The sequence below is a fragment of the Mirounga leonina genome, unplaced genomic scaffold (genome assembly GCF_011800145.1).
Source record: "Mirounga leonina isolate KUSES-001 unplaced genomic scaffold, KU_Mleo_1.0 Mir_93, whole genome shotgun sequence".
Lineage (NCBI taxonomy): Eukaryota > Metazoa > Chordata > Mammalia > Carnivora > Phocidae > Mirounga > Mirounga leonina.
Window position 1 is genome coordinate 23,248,194 of NW_023270854.1, and position 24,755 is coordinate 23,272,948.

Here is a 24,755-nt window from a genome sequence, read left to right on the forward strand (position 1 = left end):
CCCAGGTGCCCCTATAAATCCTCTGAATATCATTTCCCTGCCACAAATCCCATCTGTTCCACTCCTCCTTGGCAAAAAAACACAAAGAGCAAGAAAACAGTAGTTCTCAAACAGGATAATCTATCTTGGAATACTTGAGGTATGACTAAAGTAACTTATGTTTATTTATTTTTTAATTTTTATTTTTTTTAAAGATTTATTTATGTATTTCAGAGGGAGAGAGAGAGCGAGCGGGGGGGAGGGGCAAAGGGAGAGGGAAAGCCAGTCTCAAGCAGACTCCACACTAAGCACAGAGCCCGAACTGGGCTCAGTCCCACAACCCTGAGATCATGACCCAAGCTGAAATCAAGCTTAACTGAGCCACCCAGGCACCCCAAAAGTAAATCATGTTTAAACAGCTACCTGGATTAAGAGATGGTTTACAGAAAACTGAACTATCTCCACACAGTAGGATGGACAAACTGACATAGCACCTGAACACTGGACAGAATAATAATTGTTTAGACAATGCTTTCTCTTCTTTTCTCTAGATCTAAAAATGTGTATTATACCAAGGCTGATTATTCTTTGAAGTACAGTGGATCCTTGGCATTAGTGGATTTAACACTCAACAATTTGACCCTTTGGACCAATGAAGGTCTACAATGTATATTAATTATTACTTTTACAGACATACTTTCAGTTTCAAAGTGACACAAAGTGTAGAAGCTATCTACCTATGCTAGTGCTGGGCCCAGGTGACTATCCTGAAGCTGCAATGTCAGGTGGCTGTATCATTTTCTACAGAGAGCTATGATCATTCTCTACCTGTTCTAAGCATGGTTCCACTTGTGATGAAATTGTGTTTCTTTGAAGATTAAAGTCAGTTCATGGTTAATGCCATATATCATTACAATGATAATGCTTATAATAAGATACATTATTTTTGTGATACCACTAATTTTAATAGCTTTATAAAATGGCTTATACAATATAAGCTCTTTATAGGAAAAATGTTACATTCTAATGATATCAGTAAATTTGGAGATTTAGAAAGACCTTGGGTATCTTCTCTAGAATGGCAAGATTCTACAGCAGTTCATCTTCTTCAGGCTATTTTTTTTTTCTTTCATAGTCAATCTATAGTTTAAATGTGGCTGGATCTCAATGATAACCAAGTGTTCTCATTCTGAAGTTCAAGAATTAAAAAAAGTATTTTTCTCACTAAGAAGCAGAGGGTGTTAGAGTAACACCAAGACTTCTCTCTACTGAAAACAAAAGGGCACTAAAAATTTAAGAGGTAACTGCAAATACATGATTTATACCATTATTTTATATAACACTAAGAAGGAATTTATGTAAAATTAAACTATGACACAATGATTTTTTATCATTTTTAGGAGGTAATACAATATTGAGAAAAAATTTGCATATTAGAATTGATGGAATACAACATATCAAACTAGTCTCCTTGGAGGATTTTTATTCATTCTAATAATGCACAGCTCTTATAATAGTATTTATTCAAAAAATAAAATTCTTAAATGTTTGGGCAGTCTTCTAGTGATATACTACTACTGCCCAAAACATTTACATTTTTTATATTTCTAAAATGCCAAAACCCACTGATACGTTGAGTATATTTATCAGTTGTTGTATAAGACTAATTAATTTGGAGGCACAATAACCACTAGTTTTAAGTAGTAAAGACTGGTAAACAGGATACCCTACTTTGTAAAAAGAAAGACAGTATACTAAAGAGACTGATTTTTATTTATTTACTTTTTTGATATCTGGATGCTGATTTTGTGGATGATTTCAAAGAAAAATATTTCAATAACTATTAGAAGTTTCAGTGATTACTATAACTGTTGGAAACCAACAGTCAGGAGAATTTACTTTGACTAAACTGAGTGGCAATATGAAGCGAAAGGAATTTAGAGGGCATGTATGTTATCAAAATAAATTTTTTGGCAGTGAGAAAAAAAGAACGCTAAAGACATAAGGAGCATGAATACTCAGTCTGGAAAGTTCTGAGAAGGTTCTGCTTTGGCAATGATCTAGGCTGTTTCACACCAATTCTCCCTCTGATAACATGAGAGAAACTGGATAAAATATATTAAAAATATCTGTTAAGAAAGCAGCAGTGCTATTAAGATAGTGAGAGCTCAGGTGTGGGAGATGCAGAAGAACAGGAAAACAAGGTATGTGAGCCCAGCACTTGAAGCTTTCCCCCTCAAGGTGACTGCGGACTTCAAAAGCAGTATCTGTGGCCGAGAACCTGAGCAACAAAGCTTTCAGGAGCCTCACAATGACACAGAGAGAAAAGTAAAGTTCAGGGGCTGCTGGGGATGATGGGTGCTAATAAATACCCCAGGACTTTTGATTCATGCCAAAAGGGGTACACACTGGGAGAAAGGGTAAACTGTGGAAAAAGAGCAGGCACCCCAAGGACTGCATCCTGGTTAGATTACGGTGAGCTGCTCCAGACCAATACCCACCAGAGGAAAAGGGAAGACCCCTTCATCCAGAGCCTCAAATTACTGCTACAATTTTTCACCCATACCATCTAGCATTCGACAAGGAAACAAAAAACAAAAATAAAACTAGGCTTACAAAAATACAAGATGGCATAACCAAGAAAAAGAAAGACAGATAATAGAAATGGATTCCCAGAGATTATGGTATTTCTTGCTATCAGACATTAACTTTAATCATAATTCATATATTTCAGAAAATAAATAACAAGATAGAATATTTTAGCAGAGAACTATAAGCTAGGCAAAAAGATGAAATAAGTATTCTAAAAACACTGCTAAAAATTGTGAGGTGTGATAATGATACTGTGATTATATCTTTAAAAGAACTTTTAACTTTTGAGAGATACACTATAATATTTATAATGAAACGATATGATGTCTTGAGATCTGTTTCAAAATAACCCAGGATGGGTAGGATGTAGAAGGAACAAGATTGATGAAGAGGTGATAATTAGTGCACCTGGTACTGGCATATGGGAGTTGATTAGGCTCTTCTACCTCTGTATATGTTCGGAATTTTCCATAATAAAAGATGTTTTTAATAGAGTGGGGACAAAAACATTTATCACAGATTTGTTACCTATTCTGAAGTACATGACCTAATAATTATTCCTGCTGGGTATCACTGTAAATGAGCCTTTAAATATTACTTCCTGGGGCCACTTAAAGATCACTTACAAGAACAATACAGAATGTGGTTACATTGTAGAGATTAAAAATATATCCCTACAGAACAGTAGGAAAAAACCCACCTGTCCTAATGGTATATGAGCAGATACTTGTAATTGGTATATAACCCTATGGCAGTCTCAAAGAATTCAAAAGAAATAAATGTGGGGTTTTTTTAAGATTTTTTTATTTGACAGAGAGAGAGATAGCGAGAGCAGGAACACAAGCAGGGGGAGTGGGAGAGGGAGAAGCAGGCTTTCTGCCGAGCAGGGAGCCCGATGCGGGACTCGATCCCAGGACGCTGGGATCATGACCTGAGCCGAAGGCAGACGCTTAACGACTGAGCCACCCAGGCACCCCAAAAGAACTAAATCTTAAAGATTTGGATGAAAGTAAAAACTTGTTCCTGATAGCTGTCAGATGACTGAAAACATTGACCTTCCTAAAGACAAACACCAATGGTGAAGATATGTTTGAAGAGTAAAAAGAATTGTTTTATTAAATGTGAGGGCAAGGAAGCAGAATTGATTATTTCTATAATATGTCATTTAAGTCTGTGTCACTAATTAGAAAAATAGTCAAATCAAAATTCTACAAATGAAAAGTATAATAAAATTAAGACCCTAGCAATAGATTAGCATAGCTAAAGAGTATATGCAACTGGAAGATAAACCCAAAGAAAATCACCAGATTAAAATCCAGTATGCAGGGGCACCAGGACAGTTTAGTCGGTTAAGCGTCCAACTCTTGATTTCGGCTCAGGTCATGATCTCAGAGTCGTGGAATCAAGCCCTGCGTCAGGCTCTGTGCTCAGCATGGAGTCTGCTTGTCCCTCTCTCTGCTCCACCCCCTGCTCTCGCTCTCTCAAATAAATAAATAAATAAATATCTTAAAAAAAAAAAAAAAAAGACACACACAGTATGCCAATAGTATGGAATATGCAGAGAGTAGTGTAAGAGATGCATGAGATATGTGAACACGTCTGACACTCTACAACTGGAGACCCACAAGAGGAAGACAGAGAACGCAGCCAACTCAAGTATTTCCAACACAGACCACAAAAGAGGGCATCAAGATACAGAGCTCTACAGTCCCAGATGGAATAAATACAAACACAACTATGCCCAGTGTAGCAAAACCCAAGACAAAATGATGTATCAAAAGGAAAACAGAAGTCATGGGGCGCCTGGGTGGCTCAGTCGTTAAGTGTCTGCCTTCAGCTCAGGTCATGATCCTGGGATCAAGCCCCACATCGGGCTCCCTGCTCAGTGGGAAGCCTGCTTCTCCCTCTCCCACTCCCCCTGCTTGCGTTCCCTCTCTCGTTGTGTCTCTCTCTGTTGAATAAATAAATAAAATCTTAAAAAAAAAAAAAAGGAAAACAGAAGTCAGGAAACAATAGAATAATATCTCTACTGACTTTTACTTCTATGCACAGTGAAAAACTATCCTTCAAAATGAAGGCAAAATAAAGAGATTATTAAGAGAAATTCATCAGATCCACACTCAAGCAAAGTTCTGGTAGAAGGAAAATGATCCAAGATAAAAGCACAGACATACAGGTCGGACAGAATGGCAACAAAAGATATTAAAATGTATCGAAATGAATATTTTATGTTTCAAACAATAACATCTTTTGGGATTTAAAATATAATGAAAATGCACAACAAGGGGTGCCTGGGTGGCTCAGTCCTCAAGCATCTGCCTTCAGCTCAGGTCATGATCCCAGGGTCCTGGGATCAAGCCCCGCATCGGGCTCCCTGCTCCACAGGAAGCCTGCTTCTCCCTCTCCCACTCCCCCTGCTTGTATTCCTTCTCTTGTTCTCTGTGTCAAACAAATAAATAAAATCTTAAAAAAAAAAAAGCACAACAATAGCACACAAGACATGAAGGTGTTAACATGGAGATATAAGGTAATTATTTTCCAGAATCCATACACACAATAGTTTATATCAGAACTTGATGATCCATGGGTGCATACTGTAATCTCTACAGTTAACCATGAAAAGAATTATGCAAGAATGTATAACTAAGGCTAATAGAAGGAAAACAATAGACACAACCAATTCATACAATTATTAGTACCTCTGTAAGTGTATATGCTTCTTCAGCCGTGCATTCAGCCATTGCTGTAGGATTGCTTAATGCAAATATTATAGGCCTTTCATTGATATCAGCCATGGCTTTGATTACACTAGGAGTGAAAAGTGGGCCAGCTCCTGCAACTCCTATAATACATAAGGGGAGAGAAAAGCAACTTCTTTACATGTACCATAAAACAATTCTTATCAACAGCATTTCTACAATAGGTTTAATACAACAAAAGCACAGATTTTGTATTGCTGAGAAAAATGCCATGGGAACACCATCTCAAATCTGAAAACAACAATAAAATGCTAAAAATTTTCACTAAAATATATATAGTTTACCCCAAACATAGTAAATTGTAGGAAATTAAAAAAAGAGTATGACTATCTCCATCACTGTCTAATTAAGATAAAACTTGCTACAACATGAATGAACCTTGAGGACATTATGCTAAGTAAAATAAGCCAGTCACAAAAGGACAAATACTATATGATTCCACTTATATGAGATACCTAGAGTAGTCAAATTCATAAACACAAAAAGTAGAATAGTGATAGTGAGGGGCTAGGGGAAAGTATTTGTTTAATGGGTACAGAGTTTCAGTTTTACAAAACGAGTTTTGGAGACCGCCTGCACAACAATGTGAACGTGCTTAACACTACCCAATTGTACACTTAAAAAGGGTTATGATATATGCAACTGATGAATTACTGAGCTCTACATCTGGTACTTGTGATGTACTATATGTTGGCTAACTGAATTTAAATTTAAAAAAAAATGGTTATGAGGCAAATTTTATGTGTATTTTACCACAATTAAAAATGAATTCTAAAAAGATAAAAACTTGCATCTCAAATGTTAAGTTGTTAAACTCTGGTGTTCATTACAAAATAACAGGAATTCAGAAGGGATAAAAAAATCATCTTGACTAAAGCAATCTACTTTCTTGATGCAATTTAATGACCTTTTCTTAAGCCCCTACAATGCCTCAGGCACTGCATTGGGCCATTGGGATACAAACATGAATACAGTGCAGCTTACAGTTGAGAGAAAAACAAAGCAAGCAGAAAACGAGAAAATCTGTAACAGGTGCCAAGTATGCAGTGTTACAGAAGCATGAAGAGTACTTAGCCCATGATGGGAATCTGGGGATAACCAAGCAATACCTCATTCGAGTACTTTTCCAGTTCATCTAGTAAAAAGACTTATATTCAACAGTCAAAATAATTATTTTTCAATTCCACTTTATAAACTGATATGTAATAAAAATACTGATCTAGAGGCTAGAGTTTTAATGCTTGCTCGGTCACTCCTGGCTGTATGAAATATTCACAAATCTTGGGCAAGTTGTTTAACATCTCTGTGCTTGTTTTTCTTATGTAAAAAAGGAATTTATATTCAGTGTTTCTCCATGTAGAAGTGTGTGGACATATTTTTAGGAGTCTATGAGTTCTAAAAGAATTAAACATTTTTAATTTTTGTTTCCTTGACCCTCCAGAGATAGAATCAATGGACAGATTCTTAGGTTTTCATATTGAGTTTTGAGAGAAATTGACTGGGTGATCTTCAAGATGTCCTCTTGCTCTAAGAAATTAAGAGTTCTAATCAATGAAGAAGCTAATGATCATAGAAACTTATTGTTTGTGATTGTTTTACTATTTAGCATTCAATAGGGCTTCTACATGAAAGTGACAAAATTATTAAAAACTTACGGATTCAAATCTTACAGCTATATAGAAAATGAAATAGCTCCTCTTTTAAAGACTTCTACATTTTCTGGGGCGCCTGGGTGGCTCAACTGGTTAAGCGTCTGACTCTTGGTTTCAGCTCAGGTCATGATCTCAGGGTCCTGAGACTGAGCCCTGTGTCGGGCTCTGCGCTCAGTGTGGAGTCAGTTTGTCCCTCTGCTCTTCCCAACCCTCCTACCTCCCCTACCCCCCACCCCGCTCACATGCCCTCTCTTTCTGTCTCTAAATAAACAAATAAAATCTTTACAAAAAATAAAGACTTTTACATTTTCTGGGGTGAACCCAATGCCATTTTGGCATTTTCTGAAGTCAGCTATGCAATGTCTGACTCTCATAACATACCAAAGCTTTCTGCTTTGTTGCCAATGCAAAGCTTTGACCCTGCATAGGACTTTCTTGGTTCAGTCTGTCCTATGACCTTGGTCTTCTTCAGGTTTTGAGCACAGTAGTCACACCAACTCTAAAAGCAAAGCATGATCAATTGCACAGCTTCCCGCACTTAAGAGTACAGGCAAGGGGCACCTGGGTGGCTCAGTCGGTTAAGCGTCTGCCTTCGGCTCAGGTCATGATCCCAGGATCCTGGGATCGAGCCCCGCATCGGGCTCCCTGCTCCGCGGGAAGCCTGCTTCTCCCTCTCCCACTCCCCCTACTTGTGTTCCCTCTCTCGCTGTGTCTGTCTCTGTCAAATAAATAAATAAAATCTTTAAAAAAAAAAAAAAAAAAAGAGTACAGGCAACATCTGTTAACTGAACTTTATACACTATGACCAAAAAGCTATCACAGAAAAACACATTATATGCTGAAAGCTAGATAAAATAGGTCATTTCATTTTTAGTACTCCTGCATGGTAGTTATGACCAGCAACATAAAGTTAAGTGATATGATGACTTGTCAACAACTCTACTTACCAATTATAGCTGAAGGCTTGAGTATATTTACTGCATCTTCAAAAGTATCAGGTATATTCCCCGGGGCTGAGTGAGCAAATGGTTCCTGATGACTCTCTATTTTAGCTTTCCGCCCCTGAATTTTTGAGAAAAATACAGTATTTTTTAGTAAATGCTTACTGAGGATTAATTGAAAAGACATCATTATGAGTCACATATTGTTTCTACACTAGGAATATCTTTTCATTCTCATTTACTTTCCTCTTCAGCCTCTATCTTCCAATTCTATCTTGCCATGTCCACAAAACCCAAATATAAACATAAATCCCGTCATAAATAGAAACTTTCTAGTCCCTGTCAAAAACTCATTTACTTTGTGAAATGCTTCCAAATCCAATATGGCACAAAGGCTTGGAATCCCTTATCTGGGCTAGATGTAAAATATTTTCATATTTTATAAAGGTATTATGGTAATATATCAAATATTATAAATTCCCCCACCATGGCACACCAAACTGAACAAAATTTAGTACACTAAGTACAAAAGGTCGAGATAATTAATACCCTCTCTGGTTTTGCTACCAGATAAGTTCAAGTCAATCAGATTTGTTACCAATCTCAAAAAAAACTTTGGGATTTCAGAGCTTTTAGGATTTCAGAATTGCAGACAGACATCATGGACTTGTACTAGCAAGAGTTCTGAAATAAGAGGAACAGGGAATTCTGGTTCAAGATGGCTGAATGAAGAAATGTGTTTTCCTCCCAAAATCCTAAGCCAAAAACTATGAAAATTAAATCTTTAGTAGTGTTTCAAGGCCAGGAGACATACCACTGACAAACTAGAACAGCGAAGAATTTCTCAACAATTTAAAGTGGTCAAAAATATATCAAATGCAAAAACCAACCAGGCTGAGAAATCCACATCCTTATTTTGGCAAAAGAGGAGACCCCACTGCAGAGGTGAATTTTCCCATCAGAACTCCAGGATAACCCCAGATAAGAACTAGTGGGGTCTGGGAAAAGCAGCACACTATCATCAGCTGGATGGGAAGTTAATTAAAGGACTGACATATAGGCACAACAGATCCAGGTTCTCAGGACAGGGGCTCTTTATGCTTGCCCCCAGGAGGATCACAGCTCTCCAATATGCAGGTTCAACAGGAAACTCTCAAAGTCTCAAAAAGGAGGGCAGTGTTTGGGTCAGCAGGAGAGTCTAGACGCCTAAAACCCATAGGTCAAGCTATTCACGCACCCTAAAAGAAGAATATACCCTGAACTTGCAGATACACAGGGATTCTCATTTGTGCTAGCCAACAGCATCCTCATTCTAGATTTGACTTGGTACAAATATAAAAAAGAAACAAAAAAACATTTGTGAAAACCAACACCACAAAAAGAAGCACCAAACTGTGTACCAGTAAAAATACGTATTCTGCCAATAGCCTTCTAAAAGTACAAAGTTTATAATCCTTGTATCTTATATACAAGCAAATACAGTGGTTATAGCTCACTTGGAAGGCAGCCCAGCTGAATGGCCAAGAGCACAGGCTTCACAGGCTGCTTGGATATGACCTTGGGAAAGTCACCTGCCCTTTCAAATCCTCAGTTTCCTTATTTGTAAAACTTCACAGAATTTTTGAGACGATTAAATGAGATACCTGTAGAATCTTATCACAATGGTCTGGTATATTTTAAACTACTATTTTAAATTATGTATAATTTAAGCACTCAAGATTTTTCATTCACACACTTTTTCATTTTATTTTCTGTACCAACAGTTGTGAGTATTAGTTAAGAAGAAAAGATTTCAGAACTGAAACAAAGTACATTGAAATAAGCTTGCTCCAAAGAGGTATATTTCAAGTAACTGCTGTATGTCATTATATACAGCGAAAAGACAACAGCATTGTGTACTGGATAGGTTCAACCATGAAATGGTTTACCTAACGTGTTACACAGTATAAGATAAAATGCATTTAGTAAGCTACTAAAAATGGCAATCAATGCTAGGAAGGCAGGCAGGTGCAAAGGATACTAAATTAATCTGGGCTGGAAGCTCTTTCTTATCCATGAGCTGGTTTCAGGAAAGGGTCCGTGGATTTCTCTCACACTGTTACAAGGGATTAAGATCTCTAAATGGTTAAGGAATTTCTGCTCAAATGTCGGATGTCCTGCTAACGATTTAATTAGAAACTTCTGAGTTTCAATTAAAAACCTAGTTTTAGAAAGGTCAAATACAATCTTAATTGTATGGTTACTTGATCTCTTAAGAGTCAGAGAACAAAGCAAGAAAGAATATGGCTGGTGCCAACATGGAGATTATGACTTACTGAGTATGAAGCAAGAGTCTTTATAAAAGACAAAAAGGAGACTGGAGGATTTCTGTTGAGAATATACTGGAAGGTCCCCAACTGATACAATCTAGATAGTTCAGTATGATACAATATTTTAAGAATTGATAATATTTTTATTTTATTTTTTTTTAATTTCTTTTTTTTTAAGATTTTATTTATTTATTTGAGAGAGAGAATGAGATAGAGAGAGAGAGCATGAGAGGGGGGAGGGTCAGAGGGAGAAGCAGGCTCCCCGCCGAGCAGGGAGCCCGATGCGGGACTTGATCCCGGGACTCCAGGATCATGACCTGAGCCGAAGGCAGTTGCTTAACCAACTGAGCCACCCAGGCGCCCAAGAATTGATAATATTTTTAAAACATCAAACTAAAAGTATCATTGTAACAACATTCTTTTGCTTCTCCAAGATTTAAATAGCTTACCTTAAATAATAAACCAAACTTGTCAACCATCCAAATTTTCTTTTGTGCCTCTTCTTCTGAGAGGCCATTTTCTACCATAGCCATAACTATGAGATTTGCAATTCCAAGAGCAGCCTGTCCAACAAAACATAAATTTAAAAAATAAAGACCAGGGTATAATACAATGCTTGAATTATTTTATATATGAGGATTATACGTTATGAGGAATATTTGGTTTATTCCCTCACAAATCATGCAAAAGTTGATTCTTCATGATATTCTCTCTAAACATAGTATTATCTCTAAACATTTTAAATTACCTACGTTACAATAGAGATTTTCACTTCATACAAGATCCCAACAAAATTAGAAGCTCATTATGTCACATTTTTCCAATTCTAAAGGAGAGTTTTAGTTTTAAATTCTAAAAGCTTACAAAAACTTACCTCTCCTGCTCCAAGGAATAAGATTTTGTGTTCTGAGAATGATTTACCAATAACTTTTTGTGCTGCAAGAAGACCTGCTAGAGCTACTGCAGCTGTTCCTATAAAGAAAAAAAAAAGATTTTTTAAAATGATTTATTTTGGGGAGAGAGAGAGCTCATGAACGGGGACCAGGGGGAGGGCAGAAGGAAAGAATCTCAAGCAGACTCCCCACTGAGTGCAGAGCCCAATGCAGGGCCTGATCTCATGACCCCGAGATTATGACCTGAGCTGAAATCAAGAGTCGGACGTTCAACCAACTGAGCCACCCAGGTGCCCCCCAAAATAAATATTTTTTTAAATAAAAAAAGGGCAGATTAAAAACATTTAAAGAAGGAGAGATCAAAAACCTAAGCTTTTCTTTTTGCTTTACCTTGAATATCATCATTGAAGGTACAATACTTTTCTCGATATTTTCTCAAGAACCTGAATGCATTATGATTTCCAAAGTCTTCAAACTGAATAAGTGTGTTCTGTCCATATCTAAAAACAGCAAAATCCATAATGGCTGTGTTGAAAATACCATTATTAAACAGCTTTCCTGTCTAATATTCCTTATGATCCCATTTAAAAATAATGTATCATGTTAGTCCATTTAAGGCCACCTGGCAATTTTCAGAGCCTGTGAAAACTGGAGTCGAAATGCAGAAATCTACTACTCATTCAGAAAAATTTATGGGGTGAATCTATGGGATATTAATCGGTATAAGCGATTTTCAAGTGCCTACAAGGTTGCCCAGCACATATAAGCATGAAATAACTTCCTAAAAAGAGATTTTTATTTGAGTCTCATAAAGTATATATTTGATATGTGTAGTCTCGTTATATTAGGAGTTAAACAGCAACACAGGAAAGTATATATTAAATAAGAGGTTAAAAAATAATTTCTGTAGGAGTTCACTGGCATTCAAAAAAAGAACCCAATCATCTGGGGTAAGGGAAGGCTTGAAAAGGAGGTAAGACTTTATTTGGGCCCTCAAAGAACAAAAAGTAAAGAGGTAGGAAGAAAAACAAGGTGTATTTTGGTGACCCTGAATTTTCAATAGTCAGGCTATATATTTCAGGGTTTATATGAAAGGATCAGGAGAAGTTGGTTAAGGTAGGTTGGGGCCAGATAAGGTAGACTCTTGAATGCAAAATTAGGGAATGGGGATTTTATTCTATATCTGATACAGAATCACTGAAGGGCTTCAGGAAAGGAAAGACTCTCTAGGAAGGACAGACCTGCCAGGGACAATGCAGCACATTCTGGTGTGTGGAGAAGCAGCTAGAAGGCTCCTCTGGTATGGGGACAAGAAAATCTGAGGGAGAAGCCATGGGAAGTCAAAGGGACAATTATGAGACATTAGAATGAACAAACAGAACTTGATGAGGACACCTGAGATGTAAGGGAAAGGCTGTTCAAGTGCCAGGGCAATCTGGATGACTAAGAAGATACTATTTGATTGTCCAAGGTAGGGAAGTGAGGAAAGGGAGGAGATGGCAATTTCTGGGGAGATGAAAAGTTTAGTTTTAGGTATGTCAGCTTTAACTCTGAAAAGGCATTAATTTTCTAGTATGTTCTATGTACGAGCAATGTAAAAGGTAGGGCTGAGCTGGATCATAAAGAGCTTGGACTTTACCCTAGGACAACAGGGAACCACTGAGAGATTTCAAGCAATAGAATGACATGATGAAGTGTACATTTTTAAAAGATTAACACAGAAGTAAGGTGAAGATGAGATGGAGAGGAGAGAAATTAGAGGCAGGTTTAGAAGCATCCCGGAGAAAGAGGAGGATCTGCAGAAAGGCTGTGGCAATGGAAAAGAGGTGATGTATCTCTAAGGCATTTAAGTGGTAGGACCATCTGGGTCTGAGGACTGATGGACTCTGGAGAGGGTTGACAGAGAAGGAGGAAGAGTCAAAGATAATATCAAGAGCAAAATTTTGGCCAGAGCGTTAATGTTGCTGCCATTAATAGAAGTTGACTAAACAGAAGACGGGCAGTTTGCTAAGGGAAGGAGTTGTTTTGCACATGAATATGAAGAAGCAACAGAATGTCTAGATGGAGGATTCTGCGTGTTAGAACTGAATAGTGAGGGTCTGGCGGGAGCGGGGAATGCACACTTGCCACATGAAGTCAGACAACTCAGGAGAGCAAGGCAGAATACAAAGGGTGTCACCAGTCTCAATACATCTAAGCAGGCAGGACAGAACCCAAGCTCTCAAAAATCTAATCTCCTTCTATGCATCTTCAAAAGAGATAAAGAAAAACAAAACCATGGTTCCTTTCTTTTATTAGTTAAAGACGCTTTCATTTACTCAAACTTAAAAAAAAAAAAATACCTGTCAGTAATGGCTTTCATGAACTCATCAATCAGGTCATCATAACGTTGTGATCGATCTCTTTTCTGATATAAGCCCATGTAAAACGGATCTTTTAAGAGTGCCTATAAAATAGACCAAATGTAATAATCATTTTGTTACATAACCAGCTTAAACATGTTCTATAGAGCAAAAATTGCGAAATAAAAAAATTACTAATGTAATTTTTAAAACCTTACTACATTTGTCCAAGAAACTCTTAAGAGACTTAATTTATTATTTGTATATTTATAAATAAATAAAATGTTATTTGTATAAATATTAAAAGTACAGCTTAAGACAAAGGCTAACTTTAATCACAAAATTTTCCCATCTTGTATTATCTTCCAAAGAAGAGTGTAGTAAAGCTTTCGTTTTTTAAATATGGGAGGGAGATCGAAGGGGGAAACAGTCTTACTCACTGGATTATCGGTTCCTACATCAATGCACACAGGCAGGCATCTATCCGGCCGTATTCCTGCACAAGCAGTATACAAACACAGTTTCCCCACTGGGATTCCCATTCCATAGACACCCAGATCTCCGAGGCCCAGAATTCTCTCTCCGTCAGTCACCACAACAGCCTTAATTGCAAAAAATATATATAAATTAAAAGTTGTCAAAAGTGGGGTACTAAAAAGCATTTGAAAAAAGATTCTGTTTATTTTCACTCTCATTTTTAAAATAATATTGTTTCTTGACTAACTACCAAAGTAAGCCAACCAAGCATATTTAAAATTCTAGGATTTCTAGAATCTAGGTGTAAAATAAAGATGAACTAGATCTGATTTCCCTTTGTCTTTGATTTAGAAACAGAATGTTTCTGACTGGAGGATCAGCCTATAGATCTTCACAAAAACTAAACTGGGGAGAGGCAGGCAAACTTCTGATAGAGATTAACCAGAAAAAAAAAACCAGGTTAGAAATGAACAATATGCTGCTCCCACATAATAACCTAGGCCAAACAAGAAACACCTTAACAACAGTGGGGGGAAAAAGATCTAAAATAAAAAATATACTTATCTTCAAGGTTTGAAGATGATACTATGAGTTTAATTATCTGGCTAAATTTTTTCTAGATTATTAGAACCCATGATTATTCATCAAAGATTATTTTGGTGAGGAAGACATGTTATAAAGGCAAGTAAGATTACTGCCTGTAACAAGCACTAAAGCCTGCCAAAAGATCTTAAGTAAATCATTAGATTTTATTTTATGAAAGACAGCCAGATGGGCCAGATTTATATTTATGACATTTGAAACTCTAAGAGTTTTATATTTGCTTAAGGATCTAAATCTATCTGAGATTTAGAAGAAAAAAGGTGTCATAAATCCTCTCACCACCCACCAAAATGAAAGCTTTTATGGCATTTTATTTTCTCTACCTAGAACAATATTAATAGAAACAGAAAAGCAATAGAGAGAAGGTGAGAAACACCAGTGGCATCAACAGTGACAGGTTCACCTGGTGAACTAACTCCCATTTCATTCCCAGAGTCGAACTCTGTACTGGTGACCCAGTTTGCAATTATTACTATCATGATCTCCTCAGAGCACAAAATCTGCATGTATGCAAGTGCAAAATAAATCAGAGCAACAGTGAAAACTATTCTTGGAAATTCAGAGGTAACTTAACAAAGAAGGGAAAAAAAGATTATGAAGAGGAAGTTTGTGCTGTTAGTAGTACCTTAACATGATTTTCTGGCCAGTTATCCACAATTGATCTAACATGACCTCTGTCTGAGATTGAAATAAATAATCCCCTGCAACAGAACAAAAACACCTTTGCATTTCACAACAGTTTTTTGTTTTCTCCTAAGTTTTTGTTCATAACTGGAATATTTAGATATTTTAATAAAACATCAAGACACAGTATCATTTCCAAGCAGATTTGGCTAAATCACACTGGATTATTTTCAAATATTTTCAACTATCCCAAACTGTAATTGCATTGCTCACACAGTAGCTGCAACAAAGATCATTATTAAATGACATGATTGTATTACCCAGGAAGAATCTCGATACATCTCCGGTAGAAAGCAGTATAAAAATAAACCACCAATGCAGGACAGCATAATAAAGCTATGTAAACTACTATTAAAACTCACTAAAACTGAAAATTTGAAATTTGAAGGAGCAGGAAGGGAAAGAAGAAAAGTATAGTAACTTCACACAAAAGAGGATGTCCTCGAAGCATTAGGAAAAAGTGAAAAGTTATTTTAAACACACTGTGTATTGTTATCCAATTGAGATAAATCATCCAGATTTTTAAAAAGGAAGAGAGGAAGGGAAGAAGGAGTGGGAGAGAAACATAGGTTGTAGAAAACAGGTTAGGTAGAGATGAAGGCCAACAGGCGCCCAGTGCCTTCACACTGGTTCTTATACTTAACTTTCTCATTGGTATCTCAACTTTGGCATTACTATCCTAACTCAAATCAGTTTAAACAGTTTCTCAACCATAGCTGAATAACATAATCATCTGATGGGCTTTTTAAAAAATGCCAGAGGCCCCACCCCCAAAGATTCTGACTTAACTGACCTGGATTTTAGATCAAGATTTACTGACCATCTTCTATGCAAAAAACACAGTATCTGCCCTCACCGCAAAGCCATATTCTTTATGCTTCATGTCCGTTCTGAGCGCTGGGTACACATCAGAACTACACCAGGAACTTTTATGAAACACCTACATGGGGGCTCAACTCCAGACTGACTGAATCAGAATCTCTATAGGTGGGGCCCAGGCATAAATATATTTTTAAGTTTCTCCTTGTCCTTTAATCTGGATTGAGAACCACTAGAATGAAAAAGAACTATAAAAGAGCTGAACAGCTGGGTTAACGTAACAAATTGTTTAACACACATTAATTGATGGCAGCACATAGAACAGACAGTGTTCTCAAAGTGCCTTCCAGGGACACCTGCAATACCGTCACCAACTGTGTTCATTAAAATCCAGACCTCCACAACTTTCTCTCTTTCATTAGAATCTTGGGAATGGGGGGTGCCTGGGTGGCTCAGTCGTTAAGCGTCTGCCTTCAGCTCAGGTCATGATCCCAGCGTCCTGAGATCGAGCCCCACATCCGGCTCCCTGCTCAGCGGGAAGCCTGCTTCTCCCTCTCCCCTTCCCCTACTTGTGTTCCCTCTCTAGCTGTGTCTCTCTGTCAAAATAAATAAATAAAATCTTAAAAAAAAAAAAAGAATCTTGGGAATGGGAAGGAGAGGAAGGTTGGCACAGATCAACATTTTAAGTCCCACAGCTGTTTTGTACACACATTAAAGTCTGAAAGCCACTAGGCTAGATGAGGGGAGAGTGAAGATCAATGCTATCATGCATTGTCTGAACGTCTACATTTGTATCGATATGTAAGCAGGGCATGGGAAAGGTGTGAGGACTGTTGAAAATGCTAATAGATTAGAGGAACGCAACAAGAAAACACAAATTAATCATAAGTTTACAAAGAATTGTCCCATCAGTTCCTCATCTGACCTTCTCAGATGCTCTTTAATAGGTACTAGCATCCCTATTTTACGAGAAAACAGATTCAGAGGGAGAAAGTGACTTATGGAAAGACTTAAGTAGATGCCCATTCCCGTACTCTTTCTATTTAAAATATTTGAGGTGCTAGAACTATTTGAAATTAAAATTTGGAGAAGCTCATAAAAAAGAACAAACAACAGAGATTAAAGCCAACAAAAAAATTAGAATCTTTTAATGTGGGCAGACTGTCAAACTGACATTAATGATAACTCTGGAGAATCTGCCACCAAAATTAATAGTACACCCCCCCCATTTTTGTACAGAAATGCACAGTTCTTCTACCAATCATAATAACTTGCAGAAGATTAGGAATGAATGTTGCCATTTCTACAAAAACAAGATGTGAACATGCTGGGTTTTTATTAACCCCTTTTTGTCCAAATTAAGCTTTTGTGAGGTGGGAAATGTGATTGACATAAGACTGTAATACATAAAGGAGAAATGTGAGAGGTGTTAGGGAGTGCAATTTTTCCTATACAATAATCATTTACAAACATATCTTTAAAAATAAGCCTTACTTAGGTCTTCTAAAGATGTGTCCATATTGGGAGCAGGCAAGACCCACTGTTGGTGTATATACAATTGGCATCAGACTTTCAATATCATCTTGCAGAATTCTATAAAACAACTTCTCATTTCTTTCTTGTATTCCCATTATATAGATGTATCTGAAAGTAAGCATAGTAAATAATGTCTACATCAGTCAGCATTTACACTCAAAGTTTTGGCCTTTAGAATTAGAAGTTATATGTAAACATCTAAAACTGAGGACTCCCCTTCCTACCAGAAAACAAAACCCTAAATTATCATTTTTAACACCAAGGACAAAAATTAACAAAAATAAAAATGTTCTTAAATGGCAGATGATGATAACAAAAAAGAGGAGGAGGAGAACAGCAGAAACAACAGCTAACATTTATTGAGCCCTTACTGTGAGTCAGGCTCTGTACCAGGCACTAGAAATGCAAAGACTACCAGGAGACCACCCTACTCACAAGGAAATAACCTTCAAGGTGACTGACATGTAAATATGGAAGCAAAATAAAGTGGCATTCAATCAGAAAGGATGAATACCCAACTTTTACATCAACATGGATGGGACTGGAGGAGATTATGCTAAGTGAAATAAGTCAAGCAGAGAAAGTCAATTATCATATGGTTTCACTTATTTGTGGAACATAAGGAATAGCATGGAGACATTAGGAGAAGGAAGGGAAAAATGAAGGGGGTGGAAATCGGAGGGAGAGATGAACCATGAGAGACTATGGACTCTGAGAAACAAACTGAGGGTTTTAGAGGGGAGGGGGGGATGGGGGATAGGTTAGCCCGGTGACGGGTATTGAGGAGGGCACGTACTGCATGGAGCACTGGGTGTTATATGGAAACAATGAACCGTGGATCATCACATCAAAAGCTAATGGTGTATTGTATGGTGACTAACATAATAAAAAAATATAAATAAATAATAAAGTGGCATTCATTCAACTATTTACTAAATACTATGTGCCAGGCACTATGTTGGACTCCCAGGACGTAAGAAGTGACCCCTGTCCTTATGGAGTTAGAATCCAGTAGCTTAAACGCGTTATAAGGTCCATACAGAGTACAGCGGTACCACAAAGGCAAAGGTAAATTTGTATACATATATAATAAATGGCTTTTCAAGAAAAAAGTTTAGAAAACTGGGAAATGTTGACTTGAAAAAACCAATGACAGGGCGCCTGGCTGATCCAGTCAGAGAGTGTGTGACTCTTGATCTCAGGGTTGTGAGTTTGATGTTGGGTATACAGATAACTAAAAAAATAAAATAAAATAAATGAACTTAAAAAAATAAAAAGCTGTAGATGCTTCTACTTTTAAAAAAGAAAAAAAGAAAAAGAAAAAAGCCAGTGATCATCTTGAATTAAGTATGTGTAAAACGGACTCATTACTTTTTACTCAAACTTGTCTCTCCTATTATCATCTGACCGAATGGGGATCTGAGATCCCATTCTTGATTTCTTCCTCTCCCACTCTGTCTTACCCTAGTCTAATAAATCAACAAGACCTACAGTGTCCACATGCTAAATAATTTTCAAATATACCTATAACTCCCCTCCACCCTCACTCTGTCCAAGCCAACATCATTTCTCACTTGGGCTACCTCAAGAACTTTCTTTCTTTCTTTTTTTAGAGGTGGGGGCAGAGAGAGGAGAGTGAATCTTCAGCAGGCTCCACGCCAGCATGGAGCCCAACTCAGGGCTCAGTCTCACAACTCTGCGATCATGACCTGAGCTGAAATCAAGGGTTGGATGCTTTACTGACTGAGCCACCCAGGTGCACCACTTTAAGAACTTTGCCCCCCTGCTCCAATCTATTCTTCTCTTAAAACAATAACTCCGACCATTTCTATTCTCCTTGAATGCCTTCCAAACACCCATTAAATAGGCTTATGCTTCTAAAACAGTTAACAAGACCTCTGCCTACTTTCTAGCCTCATCTTCCTACTGAAATTACTTCAGTTTCTCAAATACACCACATCTCCTACCTCGGTGTTGCTATATACAAGGCACCCTTTGCCTGGAACACCCTCCATCCATGCACAGTCCCATACTTACACTCCCTGAATGAAACACAGGTGGCACACTCTCCCTTTCTGACCATTCCCCTCCCCCACCACACATAATCTACACAGATTTTCCTGTTTTCAGGTCCCTCAACACCCTACTCCTACTTCCGCAATTCTTACTCCACTTCCTCACTTTGTCTTCCCTCCAGCCCGGATGATACCATGAGCTAGGGACTATTGCCTTATATAAATCTGTATTTCCAGTAACTAGCAAAGTTAATGGAATATAAGTGGTGTGCAAATATTTGGTGAACAAATAGGGAGAAGTGATTCTATTTATAAGAGGAATAATATTTTCTATGTAGCTATTGCAGACATAAATAATACCAGTAGGTTCACTTTCACTTTCATTTCACTTTGGTCACTCTTCTGAATGCTTCCCACTGGATCTTGTCCTCACCTAGGACTGTTACAGCTCAGAAATCTCGAATGCCACTAATGCAGTACTCTGATCATAACCCTCTCCCCTTTGGCTAGCTATATAATGCCCCACTTCACAGTTCTTAGGGAGACCTCTGACTTCTGGATCGCTTCATTTCCTCCTGTTCTATTAGGCTCCCTCCTGGCCTCTCTTTTTTCCCCACTCTGGATCCCATGATCAAGCCTCTCACTCTCAACAAATCTTCACCACTGTGGAACACCCCCGCATCTTTATAACTGCACTACCCTGCCACAGCGTCAGTCTTTTCCAGCCATGAACCCCCTGAAGGCAAGGGCTGAATTTCTCATTTTTGTAGTTCTAGAGCTTAAAACAATGCCTGGCACATAAGAGCCCTGAATGAATATTAGCTGAATGAATTAATGTAGCATCTTTGCCAGCCCAGCAAACCCCAAACCTGAATTACTGTTACATTTTACCTTTTCTGTGGAAAAATAACATTGCTGGGCAGAATGGCATCAATACAAATAAGATTATGCCACTAGGCCTTCCGGGCCTACCCATGCCTTTAATCTGTCCTTGTTCAGCTTCACTTTTGGCTAAATGGCTGTTCTACACATTTATCACTCTCCTTACCAATTCTATTTAACCTTGGTCCTTATAAATCTTAGCCACAACCTTCATATTCTACATCATAGAGAGAATCAAGGTCATCAGGTGGGATGAGATCTCACAAACTCTGCTCCACCACCTACATACACCACCTTCTTACCTGTGTCTGTATTTTATCTTCAATCTCGCCTCAGAGAATGAGCTGTTCTTTTTTCTTGTTCAAGGCCAGCCTCTACCTCTGTACTCAACCCAGTGCTCTCTATCTTTGCATTTGACCCTATGAGCTCTACTTTTGCACTTGACCCTATGACCCTTTCCATTCTCTGGGATCTTGTTCTATCAGTTACCCTTTCTTCTGGGCTCATTCCTCACAGCGCAAGCACCTTCAACTTCCTTCTAGCCTGAAAAATACCACCCCCCCCAAAATATAGTCCCCAAGCAGGACTATAAACCCAAGTCTTGCTTTACTTACTGTTCAGTGTCTTTCCTATCCCCTTACCTAACTTCTTGAAAAAGTGCATTTCCTTTCCTCTCAATCATTTCTCAGTCTATTGTACTCTTCCTTTCGCCCTGACAGATCAAAGAAACCACTCTCACCTGTCATCAAACAATAATTTCCCATACTTAACAAACCCAAAGGATATTTCTAATTCTGCATTCAGACTGATCCCTCTACACAGAATACCTTGCCCTTCTTTCTCCTTTTACCTGCCACCTGTAACATACTGTTTAAAACTCAGCTCAGGCATCACCTCCTCTAGGAAGCTTTAACGGACTCCCTAAGTTCGGCTAGTGGCCGAACTTTCAGAACATCCTCTGCATGTACCTTTTTGTCATTGTTCTGCACATTGCAGTATAAAGTACAATGATGATCACAGTATAACTATTGATGAGCTCCTACAAGGCAGGGCTGTGTGTTACTGGGGTGGCAACACATTCTAGTTCGCCTGGGACAGTTTCAGTTACTTCTCTTTTTCACTCCCCTGGATTGGATGATATATTAAATGGTCACCTGTCTTTTACCTACTTTACCACCTCAGTGGTTAGTACAGAGGCACACACAAAGTAGAGGATTAATAAAAGTTGTTGAATAGAAAGGGTACAAATCAGATGATAGCTTTTGCTTCTAACATTCCATTCAAGGCTGAAATGCTCTGTGATTTTAAGCTTAAAAAATAGATTTCTGCTAAATTTTACAATAGTGAACACAAGTATTCAGTGAAATAAAGGAAACATAATCATTATAAAAATAATAGTTAACTGCCTAAAACACAAACTTCATTACAAGACTGCATATTTCTTATACAATAATAACCATCATGCTCCCAATTTTTCTGATCAGAGCATCAATAAATAACTAAACATCTAATCAACTCTTACTTTTCCAAAGGGCCATTCAATTTTTTCACGTTTCTATGAAATCGTAAAGCTTGAATATCTTGTGTCTCTATTTTGGGAGGTAGAAGTCCTTGAAGACCAAGCATTTGTCGTTCTTGTAATGTAAATGCCATTCCCTAAAAAGGAGAAAAGGATGAAAATTTATTGCTTACTGAGGTTGCAATGGTGCTATCCTACAAAATGTAATTTAAATGTAAATTTTTTTTAAATCAGTAAGATATCATTTTGCCCAGACTGTAAAAAATTTGTAAGACTGATCATCTCTAGTGTTGGTAAGGGTGTGGTAAAAGAGTTACTCTCACATACCATTGCTGGAAATGTAAACAGGTTTAAGTTTCTAGAAGACAACTTAAAAATATTCTTAAATTTTAATGTATATACACTATTTCTAGAGAGCCATCTTAGAGAAATATTCATACACAAAATAAAGAGGCGTATACAAAAAGATTAGTTATAGTACTGTTTCTAGTTCTCTTGACTATTACAAACTAACTAAAAGTCCATCAATTCTGCAACAGTTAAGGAACCTATGGTATTTCCATACCATGACACACCATACACTTAAACAAAGATCTCCAATTATGTAGAAGTATCTCCCAGACACATAGTTAAGGAAAAAAAGCAAGCTGCAAATCAAACACACTCAATGTTGACTATTATGTTCAGAAAACCCCCATAAAATACATATTACACACAGATGCCTGCATACATTAGAAATGAAATTAACAGAATACAGCTTGAAAGAACACAGACCAAACTGATGACAGAAGCTACCCTTAGCTAGAAAGAGGTGACGCTGAGTTGAAGAGGGCAAAAGAAGCAATGATACTTAGGAAGAAATTAACGTATGTCATAAGAAAATCTTTTCCAATTTCTGATATTCAGTTGTGTGTTAAATTCTTTTCATCCAACTGATGGCAGTGAAAATGCCAGAGTAAGGACTTCCCAAATCTTTTCCTCTATAAAAGCAGTAAGAACACTGGCCAAGTGATCAGAATAAACTTCTTCAGAATTCTGGAAACTAACCAAAGGCTTCATCAATCAGGGAACATTCTATTCAAGAAAAACAGCTGAATTCTCAAAAGAACAGCAAGCTTTATGACATTTTTATTTGCCTTATTCCTATGCTTCCCTCCCCAGCTCCATAGGAGCCTAGAAAACAGCAATCACTATGAAGCAATCGCTTTGAAAAACAGCCTGGCAGCTACTAGAGAGAGGCTAGAGATAATTCGAAAACCCCATACTCAGGAAATTTGTCATTATTTGACTTGTCTGGTGGTTCAGTGGAAGACCCCACTTGCAAGGCTATCTTTATTTAATCTGATTTGGAGTTCACCCAGTGTGAACAGCTTTTTCTCCAGAAGAGCTTGTTGAAAACAATCAGAGGTAATTATTTAACATGGCAGCTGCCTAAGGCAGTGGATGACAGCTGTGGCAAACAATAGGTTAACCAAAAAGCTGAAAACAAAAAGCTGAGGAACAAAATGTCCACATTGTGAGTGGGAATTTGAAAAGCTTGACATATTCCTAAGAATCTAGACGGTCACCATGAGCTACAGGCAAGTCCAGGAAAGATTTGGGAAGGCCCTTAGCTCCCACCTCTGGCTAACCTTGAGCCTCTGTGTAAGCAGGAAGTGAAGGCTGATGTGTAGTTGTAAACTGCCTGAGTCCTAAAGGCATGCCCCAACATGTACACAGAGCCCTTAGGTATTTAAGTCTCCGTCTAGTCATTAGTTGACCACTAAGCTAACAAAGCAGACTTTCGTGGGCATATCAAAACAAGAATAAAGACTTTAAAGAAGTCGTTCAATTATAGTTTACACACATTAAAAGAATTAGTTCAGAAATGTCACTAAATAGACAACAGCAATACAACAAACCCTGGGAGGAATATCCGGTTTCCAGAGCAGCCACATTGTTGAATATGTCCAGTTTTCAACAAAAAATTGTAAGACATGCAAAAAGACAAAGTCTGGCTCACGCACAGGAAAAAGGGTAGTTAATAGAAACTGTCCCTGAGGAAGCTCAAACATTGTACTAACTAAACAAAGACTTTAGTGATTTTAAATATATTCAAAGAACAAAAAGACACCACATCTAAAGAACTAAAGGGAGGGGCCCCTGGGTGGCTCAGTCATTAAGCATCTGCCTTTGGCTCAGGTCATGATCCCAGGGTCCTGGAGATCGAGACCCACATCGGGCTCCCTGCTCAGCGGGGAGCCTGCTTCCCCTCTCCCACTCCCCCTGCTTGTGTTCCCTCTCTCGCTGTCTCTTGCTCTGTCAAATAAATAAATAAAATCTCAAAAAAAAAAAAAAAAAAGAACTAAAGGGAAGTACAAGAATGATATCCAACTACAGCATATTAATGAAAAGAACCAAATATAGAAATTCTGGAATTCAAAGTACAATAACTGAAATAAAAAAAATTCAGAGGGGCTGAACAGCAGATTTGAGCAGGTGGAAGAAAGGATCGGCAAACACAAGAAAAATCAATTGAGATTATCCAGTTTGCGAAACAGAAAGAAAAAGCAATGAGTGAATATGAACAGAGCCTCAGAGACCTGTGGGACACCATCAAGTGTGCCAACATATGCATAAGAGGAGTCCCAGAAGGCAAGGAGAGAAAAGGATAAAAGAATATTTGAAGAAATAATGGCCAAAAGCTTCTCAAATTTGGATGAGTAACATTACCCCTAGAAGAAACACACATCCTAGAATCTCAACATTTTTTA

At 37.7% G+C, this 24,755-nt stretch overlaps 1 protein-coding gene across 1 annotated transcript in view; it reads right to left on the minus strand.

The window, feature by feature from the left end:
• Positions 1-24,755, minus strand: part of ME2 (malic enzyme 2) — a 57,164-nt gene that overhangs the window by 16,109 nt on the left and 16,300 nt on the right. Inside the window, exons 3-12 of the mRNA XM_034996211.1 lie at positions 22,006-22,139; positions 17,545-17,694; positions 15,173-15,248; positions 13,908-14,069; positions 13,468-13,571; positions 11,516-11,625; positions 11,107-11,204; positions 10,682-10,795; positions 7,930-8,044; positions 5,271-5,413 (exon numbers count right to left, since the gene is read on the minus strand). Of these exons, the coding sequence (XP_034852102.1) occupies positions 5,271-5,413; positions 7,930-8,044; positions 10,682-10,795; positions 11,107-11,204; positions 11,516-11,625; positions 13,468-13,571; positions 13,908-14,069; positions 15,173-15,248; positions 17,545-17,694; positions 22,006-22,139 (1,206 nt within the window). The remainder of the gene's footprint in view (positions 1-5,270; positions 5,414-7,929; positions 8,045-10,681; positions 10,796-11,106; positions 11,205-11,515; positions 11,626-13,467; positions 13,572-13,907; positions 14,070-15,172; positions 15,249-17,544; positions 17,695-22,005; positions 22,140-24,755) is intronic.